The sequence below is a fragment of the Hylaeus volcanicus genome, chromosome 1, assembly GCF_026283585.1.
Source record: "Hylaeus volcanicus isolate JK05 chromosome 1, UHH_iyHylVolc1.0_haploid, whole genome shotgun sequence".
NCBI lineage: Eukaryota > Metazoa > Arthropoda > Insecta > Hymenoptera > Colletidae > Hylaeus > Hylaeus volcanicus.
In genome coordinates, this window is record NC_071976.1 from 1,241,223 (window position 1) to 1,257,869 (window position 16,647).

General features: G+C 39.5%; 3 protein-coding genes across 10 annotated transcripts in view; 1 reads left to right on the forward strand and 2 right to left on the reverse strand.

Annotated features, from left to right (window-relative positions):
• The window catches only part of LOC128880459 (kinase D-interacting substrate of 220 kDa), a 27,619-nt gene extending 18,211 nt beyond the window's left edge, over positions 1-9,408 (reverse strand). Inside the window, exons 1-2 of one of the 6 annotated variants that reach the window (XM_054130639.1) lie at positions 9,270-9,408; positions 8,789-8,859 (exon numbers count right to left, since the gene is read on the reverse strand). Coding sequence is in view for 4 of the 6 variants with exons in the window: in XM_054130596.1 (XP_053986571.1) it covers positions 2,749-2,880 (132 nt within the window). In the remaining 2 variants the exon portion in view is untranslated. Of the gene's footprint in view, positions 1-2,748; positions 3,390-5,383; positions 5,526-8,035; positions 8,154-8,788; positions 8,860-9,269 lie in introns of those variants that run through there. The other 5 variants (XM_054130596.1, XM_054130612.1, XM_054130604.1 and 2 more) reach the window with 5 other exon arrangements.
• LOC128880646 (tRNA (guanine-N(7)-)-methyltransferase-like) lies at positions 5,586-10,798 on the forward strand. Of its 3 annotated transcripts, none has more exons than XM_054130958.1 (6): positions 5,586-5,702; positions 9,807-9,949; positions 10,018-10,202; positions 10,263-10,376; positions 10,451-10,552; positions 10,612-10,798. In XM_054130958.1, exons 2-6 carry the CDS (start codon positions 9,826-9,828, stop codon positions 10,741-10,743), a joined length of 657 nt encoding a protein of 218 aa, XP_053986933.1. In that variant the 5' UTR covers positions 5,586-5,702; positions 9,807-9,825; the 3' UTR covers positions 10,744-10,798. The 3 variants fall into 3 exon arrangements, with proteins under 3 accessions (XP_053986933.1, XP_053986925.1, XP_053986915.1); XM_054130950.1 differs by lacking the exon at positions 5,586-5,702 and adding an exon at positions 8,246-8,375; XM_054130940.1 differs by lacking the exon at positions 5,586-5,702 and adding an exon at positions 9,489-9,719.
• On the reverse strand, positions 10,770-16,408 carry LOC128880497 (cilia- and flagella-associated protein 65). The gene is made up of 19 exons (XM_054130663.1): positions 16,050-16,408; positions 15,762-15,981; positions 15,360-15,625; positions 15,005-15,284; positions 14,740-14,922; positions 14,465-14,669; positions 14,094-14,339; positions 13,770-14,001; positions 13,357-13,713; positions 13,168-13,256; positions 12,826-13,096; positions 12,541-12,756; positions 12,293-12,481; positions 11,972-12,225; positions 11,662-11,914; positions 11,365-11,591; positions 11,137-11,305; positions 10,939-11,065; positions 10,770-10,865 (listed from the first exon to the last, which is right to left on the reverse strand). The coding sequence occupies exons 1-19, from the start codon at positions 16,233-16,235 to the stop codon at positions 10,795-10,797; spliced, it is 4,041 nt and encodes a 1,346-aa protein (XP_053986638.1). The 5' UTR covers positions 16,236-16,408; the 3' UTR covers positions 10,770-10,794.
• Positions 16,409-16,647: the final 239 nt, after the last annotated feature.

Below are 16,647 nucleotides of genomic sequence, written 5' to 3' on the forward strand. Positions count from 1 at the left end.
CAAACGGAATATACGCGATAGAGCATGGAACTCCCTTCCACGGAAAACCCGATTGTCGAGAATCATCGTTTCTCCGCAGTTTTCTCGGAACTAGTATTCCATGTTGCGTGTGGAACTCGTCGCGGAAAAATATTGCAGAAATTCTACAGAAAAAATATATGTATATCATTTCCTGGATCGATGGTTTCCAGTTACGTCGCATGAAAGCACAACAATCGTTTACGTATCCCGTGTACTTGTGCAGAACGTGTTTCGTTTCGAGTTGTTGATCGCAGATAACGGTTTCCCCTCGACACCTCTTTCTTCTCAAATTAATACTCTTTCCGTTTGCGGAATTAATCATTCAACTGGATTGAACAATCGTCCCCTCCAACGGAACAAACTCTCTTCTTTCGCGTATGTACACGTGTACACACAGAGGAGTATCGATTTCGTCTTATCGACGATGCTGAATCGAAAATGAATCGCAACAAGTTTACGCCACTGTATTAACCCGCGTCACGTTGGAACGAGGACTAATTGAAATTTAACGATTCGCACGGTGACAAACTTTCCACCTCGAAATTGCAGGATTGCATGAATGGAAGCGATAGAATTTTGATCACTGAGACACGACGCGCCACATGCCGCGAGAATATTTACTATTATTGATAAGAAAATACGATACGCCAAGTTTTGACAGATACAAATAAACGCTCCATCTACCTCGGGGAAATGAGTTCGACACATTCTACCGTGAATTAACCGACGACGATGGAAAGCAGGGCATCATTCACCGCGTCTAATCGCTTACTGGAAAACAATATGAAAAACCAAAGCAAAGTGGATGGTATCTCGATTATCATCGCCTTGTGGTCGCTACTTCTGATAATGATGCGATAAGACACTGTCCGTTCGTGTTATATCGAGGGGAATGTTCGCGATAGAAATTGCAGAAAGTAGAAGTAGGTGCAAATGAAACGTCGTTAAGTTTAGCGTTAAAGGACTATACATAGACTGTTATACGTAAAAGGGTCGAAGATCGTGGAGAGTATTACGTCGCACGGTCTGTATACATCGAAATCGAAATAAGACAATTCGAAAATAACTGCACGCGGAATAAATTTAATTAAAGTCCGTTACCAAACTGATCGATAAACTTATCGATCGTTGTAACGTTATACGATAACGAGAGGCGTAAAAATACGCGATTGATTGAAATCGTGTTAGACCAAACCAGTCGTTCTGGCACCCCAATAGTGCCCATGATAAGCATCGCATAAAAGCATTTTTGGCATCGTGTTGCTATGCGATGACGAGAACGACCACTACCATTGATTCACGTTGAGGATAACGTAACGGAAACAATTAATTTAGCACGGCAAATTAGCTAATTGTGCGTCAAATTATAAGATTTCAAATTCCACTTGTGTTTGTTTCGTTTCTTTATTTTACAAGGGTACGTAATCTGTTTTAATCTGTTGTTTCGTTACATTCGTGTAATGTTGCACCTATCGGTCCAGGCTTATCTGTAACAAATCACCAGTCTTGGACACGTGCTCGCTTCCATTGCTTCACATCAATCCTTAACTTCTTACATCGCATTCTGTATGTGACTGTAACGTATAGCTAGGATACCTCGGGATCGCTAAGCCCGTACTTGTAGCTACATGGTAAACATAGCTACAACCTATGGTACCATAGCTCGAACCTACAGGTTCGAATTCCACTTAAGAATTATGGCTTCTTTGCTACAATTTAACACCAAAAGTGAAAGATAGCGAGCCACGACCTTACGACCGATCATGCGAGTAAACCTATCGTTTCTTCGCGTGGAGTGGCTCGAGATGAATCGGGATTCGTCTAGCAATCCTTCTGGCACGATCTCCTTCCTCGGTTAGGGTGTTAGTTACGATGACGAGTCCTCTGGCACTGGCCAGCTCGCCGCGATTCTCCGCGAGAATGGAGACAAATAAATCATCGTGGCACCCAGTGTTCGTCGAGCATTGGCACGCCGTCGAAGGTAAACGAAAATAGTACGCGCCGGGTAGCATAAATTGCATCGAGGCGAGAATCGATGCGCCGATGCTCGCCGTTGCTACGGTTCTTTGATCAAAAACGTGTAGTCCTAACGCGTTCTCGTAAATCATCCTCGGAGCTGGCTCGAATCCGACCGAAATCACTTATGTGGTATACTAAATAGTAGTACAGTAAATAGTCAGTCAGGACAAAGTACGTAACCGAATCGCGTGAATCGAAGTGCTGCTAGAATTATCCATAGGGTAGAGGATGATCTTTGGTACGGAGAGCGACACAGACAAATGGTAATTTAGATTTCGAGGTTTTAGCTCGTGGCGAGTCTCCTCTAGAGGAGGGTAAGGTATTTCCGACTACATTTTATAGCGATATAACAGTTTATATTATAACTTTATTATAACATTGAAAACAAAAACACCACTTTATTAGTATGTTTCGTGCAGCTTGAAACGGTCTATAAAGTGGTGTTTTTGTCTCGCATTCATGAATGTATCACTTTCTTCTGGGACCAATTGATCGTCCTTTAACTGTAGCCGCTATCATCTTTGTTTATTTCTGATGAAACTTTCGTAAGTTGCTCATCGCGTTTGTCCGTAATTTGAGAAAATATTGCCTTCGTTACTCGAGGTGGCTTTTCAAAAGACGATAAAAGTTTTGTACCTCGTAATTCCCTATGAAGCTTCGTTTAAAATACATTATGATAGCTATATTCACCTTGTTACGTTTCGTTACCTCGTGAAGACGGTGCTCAAGGTGTCCCTTCAACAACGTGAACTGAATCCTGCGGTACTCCCCATGCTTCGAGATTTGTTTGGAGCTCTCGTCGGCGCTCGTCGACCTGTTCTTGGATCGCAGATGAGACATTCTTCGGTTTTCTCCGACGAAAGGTCGATCTCCCTCCTGGTGTATCCGATCTATCGATCCAACGTCCGCCGAGTGGATTTTTCTTAGTCGCTCACGAAATTTTAAGCGAATGCTTGGCGTGTCGCATGATCGCGCGAAACTGATAGCCGCGATAATAAAAGGCGACCTGTATTATTACAGTTTGCGTGGTGTACACCGAGGCACGAGCCACGAATCAAACGCTTTTGAGTAACTCCACTCTTGAGTAACACTTCACGCTTGAACAACTATTAAACCGAATGACTGTTTCGTTTCTTCGTTCTTCGTGGCATTAACCAAGTGTTCCTCCGAATGAATTCTTTGGTCGAACTAGAATTCATAACGATTCGCGACCGTCCGTCCTGTCTTTCTTTATCGTTGATATACTTAAACTCGGTGATAGTATTCTTTTGCTGCTATACGTTCGCTATTGTATAGCGAAAATATGTTCGAGCAGATGTTGTAAATTATCTGATTATATCGAGAGACAACTAATTACGTACGAGAAAGAAAATAATATGTTATCTCTCTATAAATGGGTTATTGACGAGGAACCTACGACTCGAATTCGCCGCGGTAATAATCATTATCTTTACGATCGGAATTAGCGCTAAATTAAGAACGATATTTTAATTGTCACAAAACGCGTTTCCCTCCGATTAATTCGGATCCGAGTCGTTCACTTTTCTAACGAAACTGTCGATTTTACAACGCGATTCTTTTTGGGAAGGCTCGCTCGGTCAGACTGACCATCGAGAGTCCAACGAGTTTCTTTTATTTTGATACCCCTAAACCCGGAACGAATTATGCAATTTATCGGAGACACGATTAACGATTAGTAGAGTTCAAATTCTAGCTCGATAAAGTTTCTTTTAATACTCTTTATCCAATCAAAATTAATGGACAAAAATTAGCGACAACTTTATCGTTAACATTTAACGAGCAGATTACGACGGATTAATGGAAACACTCGAGAGGAAATCAATGGGGCATTGCGCGTACGTAAATATTGCTCAACTTGCGTGGTTTGCGTGGATCGCCATTGCAATTGGAACTTTATCGCTATTTTATTAACTAAAATATTCGAATCGAATTTCATTACATCGGTAGCGATATTCCTGTAACCCTTGAACGGCGACCGAATGCTCGGGTATTCAACTTTGATCGATCAAAGCTTGAACTTTCACTAGAATATCTTCACGAACCGTGAAGAAAGAATCCATTCGTTACACAATTATCGGACATTTGTGCAATTATCGAACGATTATGCCACTTCTCACTCGAGTGGACGATAAATGGCGATAAAGTTTATAACGCGTTGCTCTTTTCACATTACGCTAAACTTATTTTTCGCGTCGCGTTGCGTCGTTTTTGGATTACGTTCGCGTTAGGCAACAATGTTTCGAAAATTACTATCGTCTCGCATAAACAGAAAAAAAATCTCTTATCAGCGAGGATGATCTTCTGGCAATTATTTACCACGTGACAGACTCTATACAGTTAACATGAAAATTATTGATGGACCGTTTGTGACGTATCATTTCTACTGAATTTAACGCAACGTGTTCGACAATATCCCGATTTCGAAATCTATTTCACGCGTTCGCTATTTTAATAGATTCATTTTTTTGTTCTCTATTTAGTTCCGTAACTATAGCAAAATTTGCTCGTACGCGGCCAAGTTTTCGAGTCACCGTTTCCTGCGATGAATTACAATTCGAGTCAAGGCGAGTCGTTGCATCCTTCGCGCAGATAGCGAATCCGATAATCTGCTTCGAGCAGGCCACTCCGAAGGACAATTATCCGCACTTAGTGTTCCGCGACTTCGAATTCGATCCCTAATTCCGCGACAAAACGAGAGACCGCGATTAGAAAGAAAAGGATCGGCCCGCGAGAGTCAACTGAATGCAATTATTTGGTGGCTAGCTAGAAATACAACTCCAAAAAACGATGAATCAGTTCGCTATAAATATGCGCGCGTCAATGCCAGAAAACGTGGAATATTCTACACACAAAGAGGAACCGAGTAAGTGTCATTCTTCTAGTTTCATTAAAACTCGAAGGAACGGGGGCGGGTCAAAATGACCCACTTCCAACTTTGCGAACGGACGTTTACCGGTTAATACTGTCCTCTGAAACTTTCTTTGATTCGTTGACTCGTTGGCATTAAGAATCAAAACTATGTCCTCGACGTTAAATTTTTGTATCGTATGGGTGATAGGGCTTCCCACTGAAGAAGTAACTAAATTCGTATTTCATATTCTTCGAAAGTACTAGTCTAGCAGTGAACGTGGTATACAGATGAAAGTCTAGACGCTGATAGTAAAAAGAATGCGCGCGTCTCTTCGGATGCATTCAAACATAACTGGGATGACAAGTCAACGATAAGTGCGATAACGGATCTATCTAAACCTGAGAATAGTAGAGAGACCGCGCACGGTGCAAAGTGTTCTCAATTTGTTTACGTTCGCAAAGGAACACTTACGTCGAATCCTTAACATAGTTAACAGTTGTCTTCGACTACTGTTACATATTCGAGTATTACTATTCGTCACAGGTTCGGCCTAACATTGGCTCGGGTCTCGTCACCGCGCACCTCTTCGGAAACCATCTCACGCACTTTATGATTCGTCGAAGGTTTCACGGTACGTCAGATGCCACCCACGCGCGATCGCACCAAGCGCACCTGCGTTTCAGATCAACCGCGACGACGGTCGAACGCGCACTGAATTGGCCGTCGGTGAACAGCGATTTATTAGCATCCACGGGACAAAAGACATCGTAGGGATACGAGAGATCGATAGGTGAGCACGGTGCATGCACGGGAAGACACGGTCTTCGAGGTCCGCGACGTCGAAGGAGACCAGCGCGTGGATAAACGGCCGAAATTACACGGGGCCACGAACCTCTCGCGACTGAAACGGAGTGGAAAACTAGCGTACTCGGAAATGGGCAAAATTCTCAATCTGTACTATTTAATAACGTCGAATGACGAGCAACAAAACTCCAGGACTAATCGTTGTTCGTTGTATCTCGAAACTGACATTCTAATTCGTTACTTGTTCGACAAAAATTACATCTGTCGCGACTGAATTGTGACTCGCTATCGGTTATAAAGATTCGAATGTGAATGAAATATATAGAGCTAATTTGACGGATAACTTGTATTCTCCGAATGAAATTTTGCCCATGTTTCCTGCTACGGACTGACCGCTGACACGGACGCAGTTGATCGGGCCAACATCCTTCGCATACTGGCTTCAGGGAACGATTGACCGCGGTGACGAACACCTGACGCGCGTGGGCGATCCACGTGGACGGATACATCCTATCGTTCGCCAGGTGGCGGAGAAAACGACCAGTGGGAAGCGTGTCACCAATTTCATTTGCATCGTCGTTTAAACACATCCTTTTAATCCATAACTGACGCGCTTCTCGTATTTGGGAATCCCATAAAAAACTACAAGAAAGTAGAAAAATATGTGAAATCGAAATGAGCTGCCAGTACATGAAAAAGTCCTTTCCAATAAAGTGCAATGGCGACACTGTGTAAAACAATGTAAAATTCAGTACTTTCCAATTATGCGCAGCTAAAATGCTGTGTCGGTTGCAAAATGCTGTCGTATGGTTGGCCTTGTCCAAGGGGAAGATTGTTTCTGCTGCAGAGAGTTGCGTGGTTAAAGAATCGGTTACTCGATTTATCAGAGTGGTACTAGTGACGCACGTGTAGTATCCCTGCACTTGCCAAATATATACCAAGTTTCGTTCGAGCACGTGCTTTATCGGCAAAGGGACACGAAGATAAGAACAAGCGTACACTTCAAAGCAAGGTTTCGCCGTATCGACGACCTATCTGCAAACTTTATCGTTTACACGATCGATAAACGAATTTTTACTTCCATTAAGCACTCACGCTGGCACTTAAATCGGTGATCGTTCGCGATCAACCATAAAATCACATAGAGTACTACGACGTACCGTAGTATTTATATTAACAAAAAATGAATTAATATTCGTTAATAACGAACGAAAAATTAAAATAGTAAATAATAGGTTTTTTGTTCTAAATAGTCGTCGAGTATATGAAAACAAATATATATATATATATATATATATATATATATATATGGAACTACACAAGCCTTTACTATACATCATGACGAAATAACTCTTTGTATATAGTTATAGACTGTTTAAAATATAAATAACTGTTGGAAATAGCGCAAAAATGTTTTCGACCTAAGCAGTCTATCCTCAGATATATATAAAGAATTATTTCGTCACGATGAACAGTAAAAGTTTGTATAGTTATATTAGTACATACTGAGGAAGTTAGTAACGGTAGTTACATAGACGATCGTCAGCTTGAGACACGAAAATGAACCTTGACATCCATCTTCCCTTTTTCTCTATGAATTACACGATTCCAATTTATACGAAACTCTTACGCGGCCGATACAGCCTGAAAATCGAAGGTTAAGTGTATTCGACACGCGGTACAATTTAATCAATATTCACTACTCGAAATTCAGATAGTAAAGCATAGAAGACCTTTATTCGATACGCGACGTAAACGATTTTTCTTAAAATACGTAAAGGTAGCGAACGATGGAATGAAAAAAGAAAGTAAAAAAAAGAAAAAAATGACGCGCTCAATTCAATTCGAAACTCGGTCACGCAGACGACGAATCGTTTCGTCTGGTCGAGGTTTGAAATATGCATAAATATAAATAAGTAGGGCAGCCAGCCTTTTCAGATAACAGCAGATGAATCGAACTTACGCGTACTACGGCGTCCAAGTGCCAAGTCACGATTGCACTCTGTCATTCTTCGCTGTTTTATGAATTGATTGGAAAATTAGAAAAATCATTCGTCGCACAAACACGTCACTCGTCACTTAGCGTCACTCCATCTTGGAATATCGATCTTTTATGGGCTATATTTCCGGATTTCGATACGTTCTCATCGATAATGTCGCATCGATTATTTGTCACCATTCTCAACACAATGGTGTTCAAATTTTGTTAACTTCGCCTTTAAGGACACGACCATCATGGCGTGCAACGAAACTAAACGCGCGCACGCAGATCACATTTATTACAAATAGATTTAAATAGATTTAAAATGATGTATTTACCCAATTCGAGCCGGACTCGAATGTCAACCACATCCTCGGGTCTGGCAGCCATGAGTTCATGTTGTTTAATCACACGTGGAATAACAAACATTTAATGCGAACCAAGGACAACGTCGCTTGCACGGATACGCGGGAAATGAACGTTACTGCGCCTACGGGCGAAAGTTTCGTCCGTTACTAACCGTAGGGGTTACGTTCGTTTATGTTTACATGAGAAAGCATCCAATTCGATCCTTCGATACGCTTCTGCCTATTCGAGAGTTAATCGATCCATTACGGTAAATTATACGCCAAGTGTTCTCAATAAGCCTCGCACTTTAAACGCGTACTTTTTCGTTTTGTAAGTATACTTATAATTTAGATCGCAGTTGGGTCTATCGAGGGCCAAATGTTTTCTATGGTCTGCTATGGGAAGTCGATGTTTTCAGAAATGAATTCGGAACAATTTAAATTCTCGCCCTAGGTCCTAACAGTACTATTTTATATTAAAAGAAATTAGTACTGTAGAGCCGTGGTCTTTCTAATATAAATAATACGAACGCTTAAAAATATTTTTAAATCCCTTTCGTGGATTTAATTTCATTACGAAATTTTTGGGTGTTAATGTTAACGCGTATAGATAACGCGAATAGTATTGCGGAATGCATCAGCTGCAGATAAGAAAACGCAGTAATAACACTGTATATTATGCATGTTAAGTAGTAAGTGCTGTAAACGATTAAATAGTTGTTTTGATTCGTCGATCGAACTTACCAATTAAATAAAAAATCGATTCCTCCAGAAGTCCGTCGTCGTCATGTATAACCAAAGCGTAGTTCCGCTGCCTAAAACCGAAAGATAACCACGTGAAAGATCGGCAACTTTAAACACGAATAAATTAAATAAAAAAATGTAATTTAAAAGGAACAACTCGTTCTCTGAAAAGTTTACACGTACAAGAATTACTCGTTTGGTACCGAAACACTATTTTACCACGAATACCATACAAAAAAAAGATAATGTACTGTGTATTTAAACCGGAAACAAAGCGAAAACGAAAGGGCCACAAATTTTTACTCGTAGTTTTGTGGAAAATATTCAAATTAAAAAATTGATTGTATTCGACGGTTTACAGACGATATTCTGTAAGAGAAAACAAGGATTCTCTCTCTAACGCGATTCGATTTCTTTGTAGCGATCTACGATTTACACAGGATTCGTAGAAAGCTTTTTGTCGTGCGAATTCTAACCTCACCTGAGAGAGTACGATAATTTTGAAGATATCTAGTCTCGTTAATCGACAACACGAACAACGGGAGCGCGAATTAATTGCACCATTTTCTGAATTAATCGCGAATTACATCGTGGCCACTGCGCGACTTAGAACATACGAGGAATCACACGATTAAATCGTGACACAAAAATTTATCTCGCTTTCCTTCGTCCGATGCACGAAGCGTCATCCACCAGTTGGCGCTCCAGCTCTGAACAGCTGATTTCTCATGCACGTGCGCCATGTGCCAATGCCAAGCGCAAAGCTTCGTAACGTGTAAAATAAATATCGCAATTAAATACACCGATACACGGTATTTAAGTTTTGTTTGATAGACTTTATCATCATGTCAGAACCGGTGCCGTTACCGCAGAAAAAGTATTACAGGCAACGCGCTCACTCGAATCCCATAGCAGACCACTGCATAGAATAGTACGTAAATTTCTATGAAAAATATAAATTTACGTTAGAAACAATTATGAAATAGGATTATTGAATTTCATTTAAAATTGTTTTCAGTCCTGTGAAACCTGACTTAATGGACTGGAGTTCGTTGTATCCGTATTATTTTCCAATTGACAAAGTAGAATCTAACGAAACTAATACACAGCAAAAATGCGTGGAGTTTGCAGACATTGGCTGTGGCTATGGTGGATTACTAGGCATGTACATTTTCACATTAAATATTATATTTTCATGCATGATAATGATAAAATGTTTTGTCCAACAGTTACACTATCCCCCATGTTCCCTGATAGTCTGATCATCGGAATGGAGATTAGAGTGAAAGTTTCAGACTATGTTACGGATCGTATAATTGCATTGAGATCACAGAACCCTGGGCAATACCAAAACATTGCATGTTTAAGGTCTAATGCAATGAAGTATTTACCAAACTACTTTCACAAAGGGCAGGTATAAAGGGTAATTCTATTTTTATAGTAATAATTTGAAATTTACTCTAACTCTTTGTAGTTGAAGAAGATGTTTTTTTTGTATCCGGATCCACATTTTAAAAAATCAAAACATAAATGGAGAATTATAAACAAAACACTCCTGGCGGAGTATGCTTATGTTTTAGCTGAAGGAGTAATATCAATTACAGTTTCTTATTTTAATATTTTCTTTGTGTATAGATAAGTAATTATAAATATCATTTAAAGGCTATTATATATACAGTGACAGATGTGAAAGATCTACACGAATGGATAGTACAGCACTTTCGAGAGCATCCTTTGTATGATGATGTTTCCAAGGAGGAATTGGTACGTTTCTTGAATTATTTATGATTATACAGTCTATAATAAGGTACTTCTTTTACAAGGATGCAGACCCAATCGTGGAGAAATTATATGAAAGTACAGAGGAAGGCCAAAAAGTAACAAGGAATAAAGGAGACAAATTTCTAGCTGTATTCAAACGAATTCCAGATCCGTATAATAAGGAAATTAGTTAATATCGGCTACTTACCGCAATATATGTATATAAATAAAATTATTTTCTATGATCAATCTACAAAAGACACCTTAGATCCCATTTTCCTATAATGTGCTTCCTCTTTTTCAAGCGGATTATTACCTAGAAAATAAAACATACTCTTTTCCTGAAACAATACTTAATAAATAAATCAAGCAAAATTAAGTACTAGTACCTTGTTCAATATGAACTTTGACTTGTTTGGGTATAGTCTTAATATAATTATCGTGTCTGACATCTTCTTCGGGAATTAAATGCGCAGTTTCTAAAGAGAATTCTTCGTGTACTATGACATACAACATCTGAAACAGTATAACAAAGTCACGAGATACTTATCGTCTTTTTATTTTTTAATTGAGTTTAGTATTCCTACTTTGTCTAATATAGAGTTAACGAACGCCAATGGCGGCGATACGTAAGATCTCCGTATTAATCTCTTACGATCGGAAAGATTCATCGTCATCTGCGAATAATATATATTTCTTCGAGGTATTAAACTTTCTTCGACGGTTCTCTTAAATCGTTTACTGGTAACGATATCCCTGTAAAATATGAATCTCGATATTCTGTTACGAAGAAGATACGAAAAAATCATTTTTACCATAATAAACCTTCCAAAATAAACTTAGTTATAGAAAGCTCATTTTCTTCCATCGTAACTTTACAGCTTCCGCTTTTATTTAAAAAAATCGCAAGCGACGGCGCGGCTTTTAATTCATCTGCTAAACTGACTCTCAAACATTCATCCTCCACGGGATATATAGAGCACCGTAAACTTAACGATTTACAAAATATTTCCGGTTTGTCTAGTATTTTTATCCAGGGTTTCTACGTAAAAACGAAGTCCTGAATATTTATAATTACTTAATCTTTGAATATCGAATAATTCGACGCTTACTGGCACTGTAATGCCTTTTTCAGTGATGATAAACTGTCCCTCCAGTTCTTTTTTAAGAATATTGTGCTTGATGACGCTTCTTTGATAGTCACGCCTTTTACCAGCGTTAAAAAACTCGCAAATTATGTTGACATCGACTCTGCACGAATGTCCGTTGGTGCGAATTTTCACCTTGAAACTCTGCACTGCATTTGGACATACTATACCTTTGCGAGGAAATACCTCGACGGAAAGTATTTCGGGCACCGTTTCGCTGAAAGCGTTGGAACATTTAAACAACATTTAATTAGTACGAAAATCAAAGATTTACCTCTTCCACGTATAAGCAAGCGCGTCGTGTGGTAGATTGTTATAAACTAAAAGCATTTTCACGATAAAGTTATGGGTAGGTATCGACCACATATCGATGCAATCCGTGCTGAAGTACAGAGGGAACACTGCACCTTTACAAGCGCAATTACTCGGTATCGTATTTCCAATGATCGTCGATCTAAAGTCGCAGGATGATTCTCCCTCCAGTATTAATTCGGTATTTTTATTGCCCAATGTTATTGGCAGCACCACCTTATAATAAATGGTATGCTTGAATCGTTTAGAAATAAATCGTATAATACGATAAACTCTCCGATACCTTGTACGCCCCAGACATTCTGGGTTGAAATTTTAGAAGAAGACATTTACTCGTGTAAGCCTCCGCGGTACCATTTTGAGGCGAACAGGCAAATATTTGGCAATTATAATCCTCGTTCAGTTTGCAGATATTGTCCATGTTCACGAAATATGGCAAATCGTGACTCGTAACGTTGCGTATCCAAAGTGTCTAGAAATTTGTTCTTATCTTCATTCTAACGTTAGAGAAACGAATTGAACTCGAGTTACTTTATGGATTGCTGCTTTGTTCCCGAAATAAATTCGTCCGAACTTCACGTGCGTGGTGTTTAGGAAGACGTGCTGCTGTTCGGATTCGGACAAGCAGTCGATTAGCATATTTAAAGTAACGTGACGATCGTGTCCTACATCCAGATCCCAAGATATCTCCGATTTTCCAATCGACGTGTAACGTACCGTTATAGTAATTATAGTTCGTTTGTTCGGCTGAAAAGAATCGATATAGAACAAAGACGCTACACCAATTTTGTTATTAAAAGCAAAAAAAACTCGCACCTTTAATACGCCTGACTCCGGACACACGCTGCAAAGGGTCCGATGAACGCAATCAAGTTTCTCCTTTTGAAACGATAAACCTATTTTCTTCGCGACAGGTTTACAACTGCATTGCTGAACCCACTTAAAAATCCACGTAACGGATAACGTTGAAGAATTCATCATTATCAACTTAATATGAAATGCTCCTTCGTTTACGACCATCGGGAAAAATTTGATGGCCAGTGTTTTCCTTTCTCCCGGTAGTATACTCTTCAGAATTTCATTTAATCTAATACGGAGTAATTAATAGAGTCGAATTTGCCGGATTTAATTATTCTACAAAGTTTGAAGTGGTCATACTTCTCGACTTGCATAGATTTCCATAGAAATGGTTTGCTTATGTTCAACGAATATTTTTGCTCGCATCCGAACGCGCACATATTCTCCACCTATTCCAAATGAAAATTATGCTATCTTATGGAGGGAAGGGGGGAGGCACGCAATCAAACGTTCACATCATAGAACGTTTACGTAAAAGAATACGTTCACCTTTAAAATGGGTAATATGCACATGCAAATCGCGGTAGAAACTCTGGTAGGGTTTTGTTCGGTTAATAAGATATCTGATCTCGAGTTAACTCTTACGAGGTATTGAACAGCCAATTCGTAATAGCCTGGCGTACGCGGAGTAATCGAAATTACGATTTGTTCGTGAGAACCTGAGAAAATTGTTCCCGAAGTTGGACGTAATTGTACGTCCGTTTCGATGTCTCCCAGTGGCCAGTTACGATGGGTACAAATTAATTTATAGCAAATGTTTACAGGGCTGCGATTGAAAAGGCCGAAGCTCAGCGTTCTGGTAGCGTTGTACTCCACTTCTCTAAAGTTTAATTCGTTCGGAATCGCCTGGAAATAAATTACGAATATTTACGATACGACTTTCACACTTTTTTTTAGTGTACCTGTAACGATCCCATTTTGCTATTTCCTCGAACTCGCACGGTTAGGCAGCTCTTCGCCCCAACACCAATTCCATTTTTAATTACGATTAACACGCACTTTATTTCGAAATCGTACTCCACGTTCAACTCGGTTGGTTGAAAAATACACTCTTGGAACAGAGTATCATTGGGATCAAGGTTTCCACTTTCATATTGCATTGTGAGTTCGGGTGGCGTTTGATAAAATGTGTACCTACAAATTAATTAAAAATTTCTCGTCAATTTGATATACTCAACTCGTACGAACGCACTTTTACTTGGGATAAGAAATTCCTATCGACTCACTTTAACGTGTGGCGAGTAATATTTCGCATTCCAAGCGTTTCGAACTGCTGACAACGCGGTATAACCGGTGCGAAGTTTAATTCGTTCTTACCGAAAAACTGAACATTCGCGTACTCTGCGTATCCTTTCATATCTATACAAGATTCGTTTCTCGTGTCCCCGTTAAAGTATATTGTCCATCGTTCTATGTAAATTTGTTCGTCTTCGGGTTTTGGTAACATTTGTACAGCAATTATCTGGTAGTCTCTACGATACACATATTTTTACGTTAGACAATGCGATCATGTACGTGTGTAAGTTTGTTGTAAGAGCAGCACCACTTAAGTACCACTCGAGTATCATTTATAATAATAACAATAATAAAGTCGTACTGGTGGATTACACCAAGCATAGGCTTCACGGTGAAATGACTCTCTGGTGGTGGGACAAAATGAAACATGAGGGGTAAATGACCGAACTTTTTGATCATGAACGTCGTGTAAACAGGAAACGGTGGGACACACGGCGGCATTATTACAGTTTCAGGTATTTTGTATTGCGGAATCCATCCGTTCGACCCAACAGGGAACGAGTGACCTATACGTTCAAGCATTAAAACCCTCTTAAAATAACATGGACATGTTTTCATTAATTCGTTGCCCCGAACCTATCGCTCTGACCGTCGTGATAAATGGAAACCTCGATCTTCCCTTGAATTCTGAGAAAGCAGAGGCGACGATCTCTCGTCCAAAGAGGTTGTTCGTCGCGTTGGGGTTGAACGAAAGTTCAAAAAGCGCCGAGCGATTTGCTCGTACTTGCATCTCGCAAGGTGTCACGCTGAAGATTGCATCTGCAACGTAACGAATAAATGTACGTATCTTTTCCAAGAGATTTTAAATATAAACATGACTCGTTACTTCGTACAGAATCACCTTTTTCCCACGCGATCCATAGATCGGATGGACCGTGATTGGTGAGGCATATCGCATGTGGGATTCTCTGAACGTCATCCTCCATTTCTACGTTCGTCTGACCGAAATTAAAATAATTCCTCGACAGAGATATCAAAGGCAAGACTCCTGTAGCGTTTACGCTATCGCTCATATATCCTTCGAACCCGTTTTTCTCTGTTTGCGAATAGGTAAAGTCACTTGCGTCCACTTTATTCTTGGACGAGTTACGGTACCCATATAATTCTATAACGATTGGTTCCTGCAACATCTTTCTTTTAAAGACTGATTTATCATATGTAGTGCAATGCTTCGAGTATTTAATATATTTATTTACTTGATGCAATATCAAAAGAGCCAAACGATAAGCGTGACTTCCATCTTCCGATGGCGTGAATGTAATCGTAACATATTTGTACGAGCAAGGATCGATGCAACCGTGTTTCATATCCAATTGAATCGTCCGATACTTTTCGTCCACGGCGAACATAAAAATCGCTGCTACTTTAGAATTGTTTCTAAGTTTAATTCGCCATTTTGGTTCGGGGTTGTCGTTTGTGGAAATCATCACGATTTTTGTTGTCGAGCAAGTCACTTCCGGACCTGTACGGTGATGGGAAATGGAAACGCAACGTACGTGAAAAATACGACGTAAGAAAGAAGACTTTTATGTTTTTCAACTGAATTATTGTATATACGTATGTATGTATATATTATTATAAGACGTTATCATTTGCACCGATGCAAGATCCGCGGGTAACGATTTTTAAACGCGTCCCAATCGAGTCGATAATGGTCAAATAGTCCACATTTTTTGAAGATACGACGAACGGTCGGTAACGTATTTCGCATAAATATTTTTCTTTGGGCGCCAAAATCCAAGTATAAGAACGTAAATGGAAAACGTGATCCAGAGGATTCGTGGTGGGGTCTCTTTGAACCTGGTACATTTGTTCCTTCTGTATATAACAATTGCGTTGGTTATTTCTGCAATAACCCATAAACTTGCCAAAAAAGCAAATCTTACGCAGGATTCGTTCCATATCTCTATCGTTTTTACTGCTGTTTTGCCAACTTCCACTTCCTCGTAATTCAAATGGATCAATTTCGTGCCATTTGGTAGATATTCGTTCATCCTAGACTTAGTATAGAGATCATTTTTTATTGCTATTGCTAGTAAAATACACGATACGCTACAGAATTTCCATAACATTTCCTCCCGTATAACTATAAGGAAGTCATGAGTACCTAAACCACCTTCCCTCAGCAATAATACTAACTAACCTTGCTTCCGTAAAAGTATGAAAATTACTTTTTTTTTTGCGACACGTTTATTTTCGTTAAACGTATAAGAGGAAACCGTTGACAGATGTGGGAAAAATTTTCTTGGAATAATAAACGACGTACAAAAACAACGTAGAACCATTTATTCCTGAACAGTTACTTGAACGAATTTCCATTCATTCAACGTGTAACTTCATTCTCTACCTGAAATCCTACTTTTTATTATTGATCATTTATCCTTTATTCGTTGTTTAAGATTTGTTATTTACGTAAGAATTCTACCCATCCCATTGATATCGCGTATCTTTTTCTACGGTCATCTCTCTCGTACGCAAGGGACA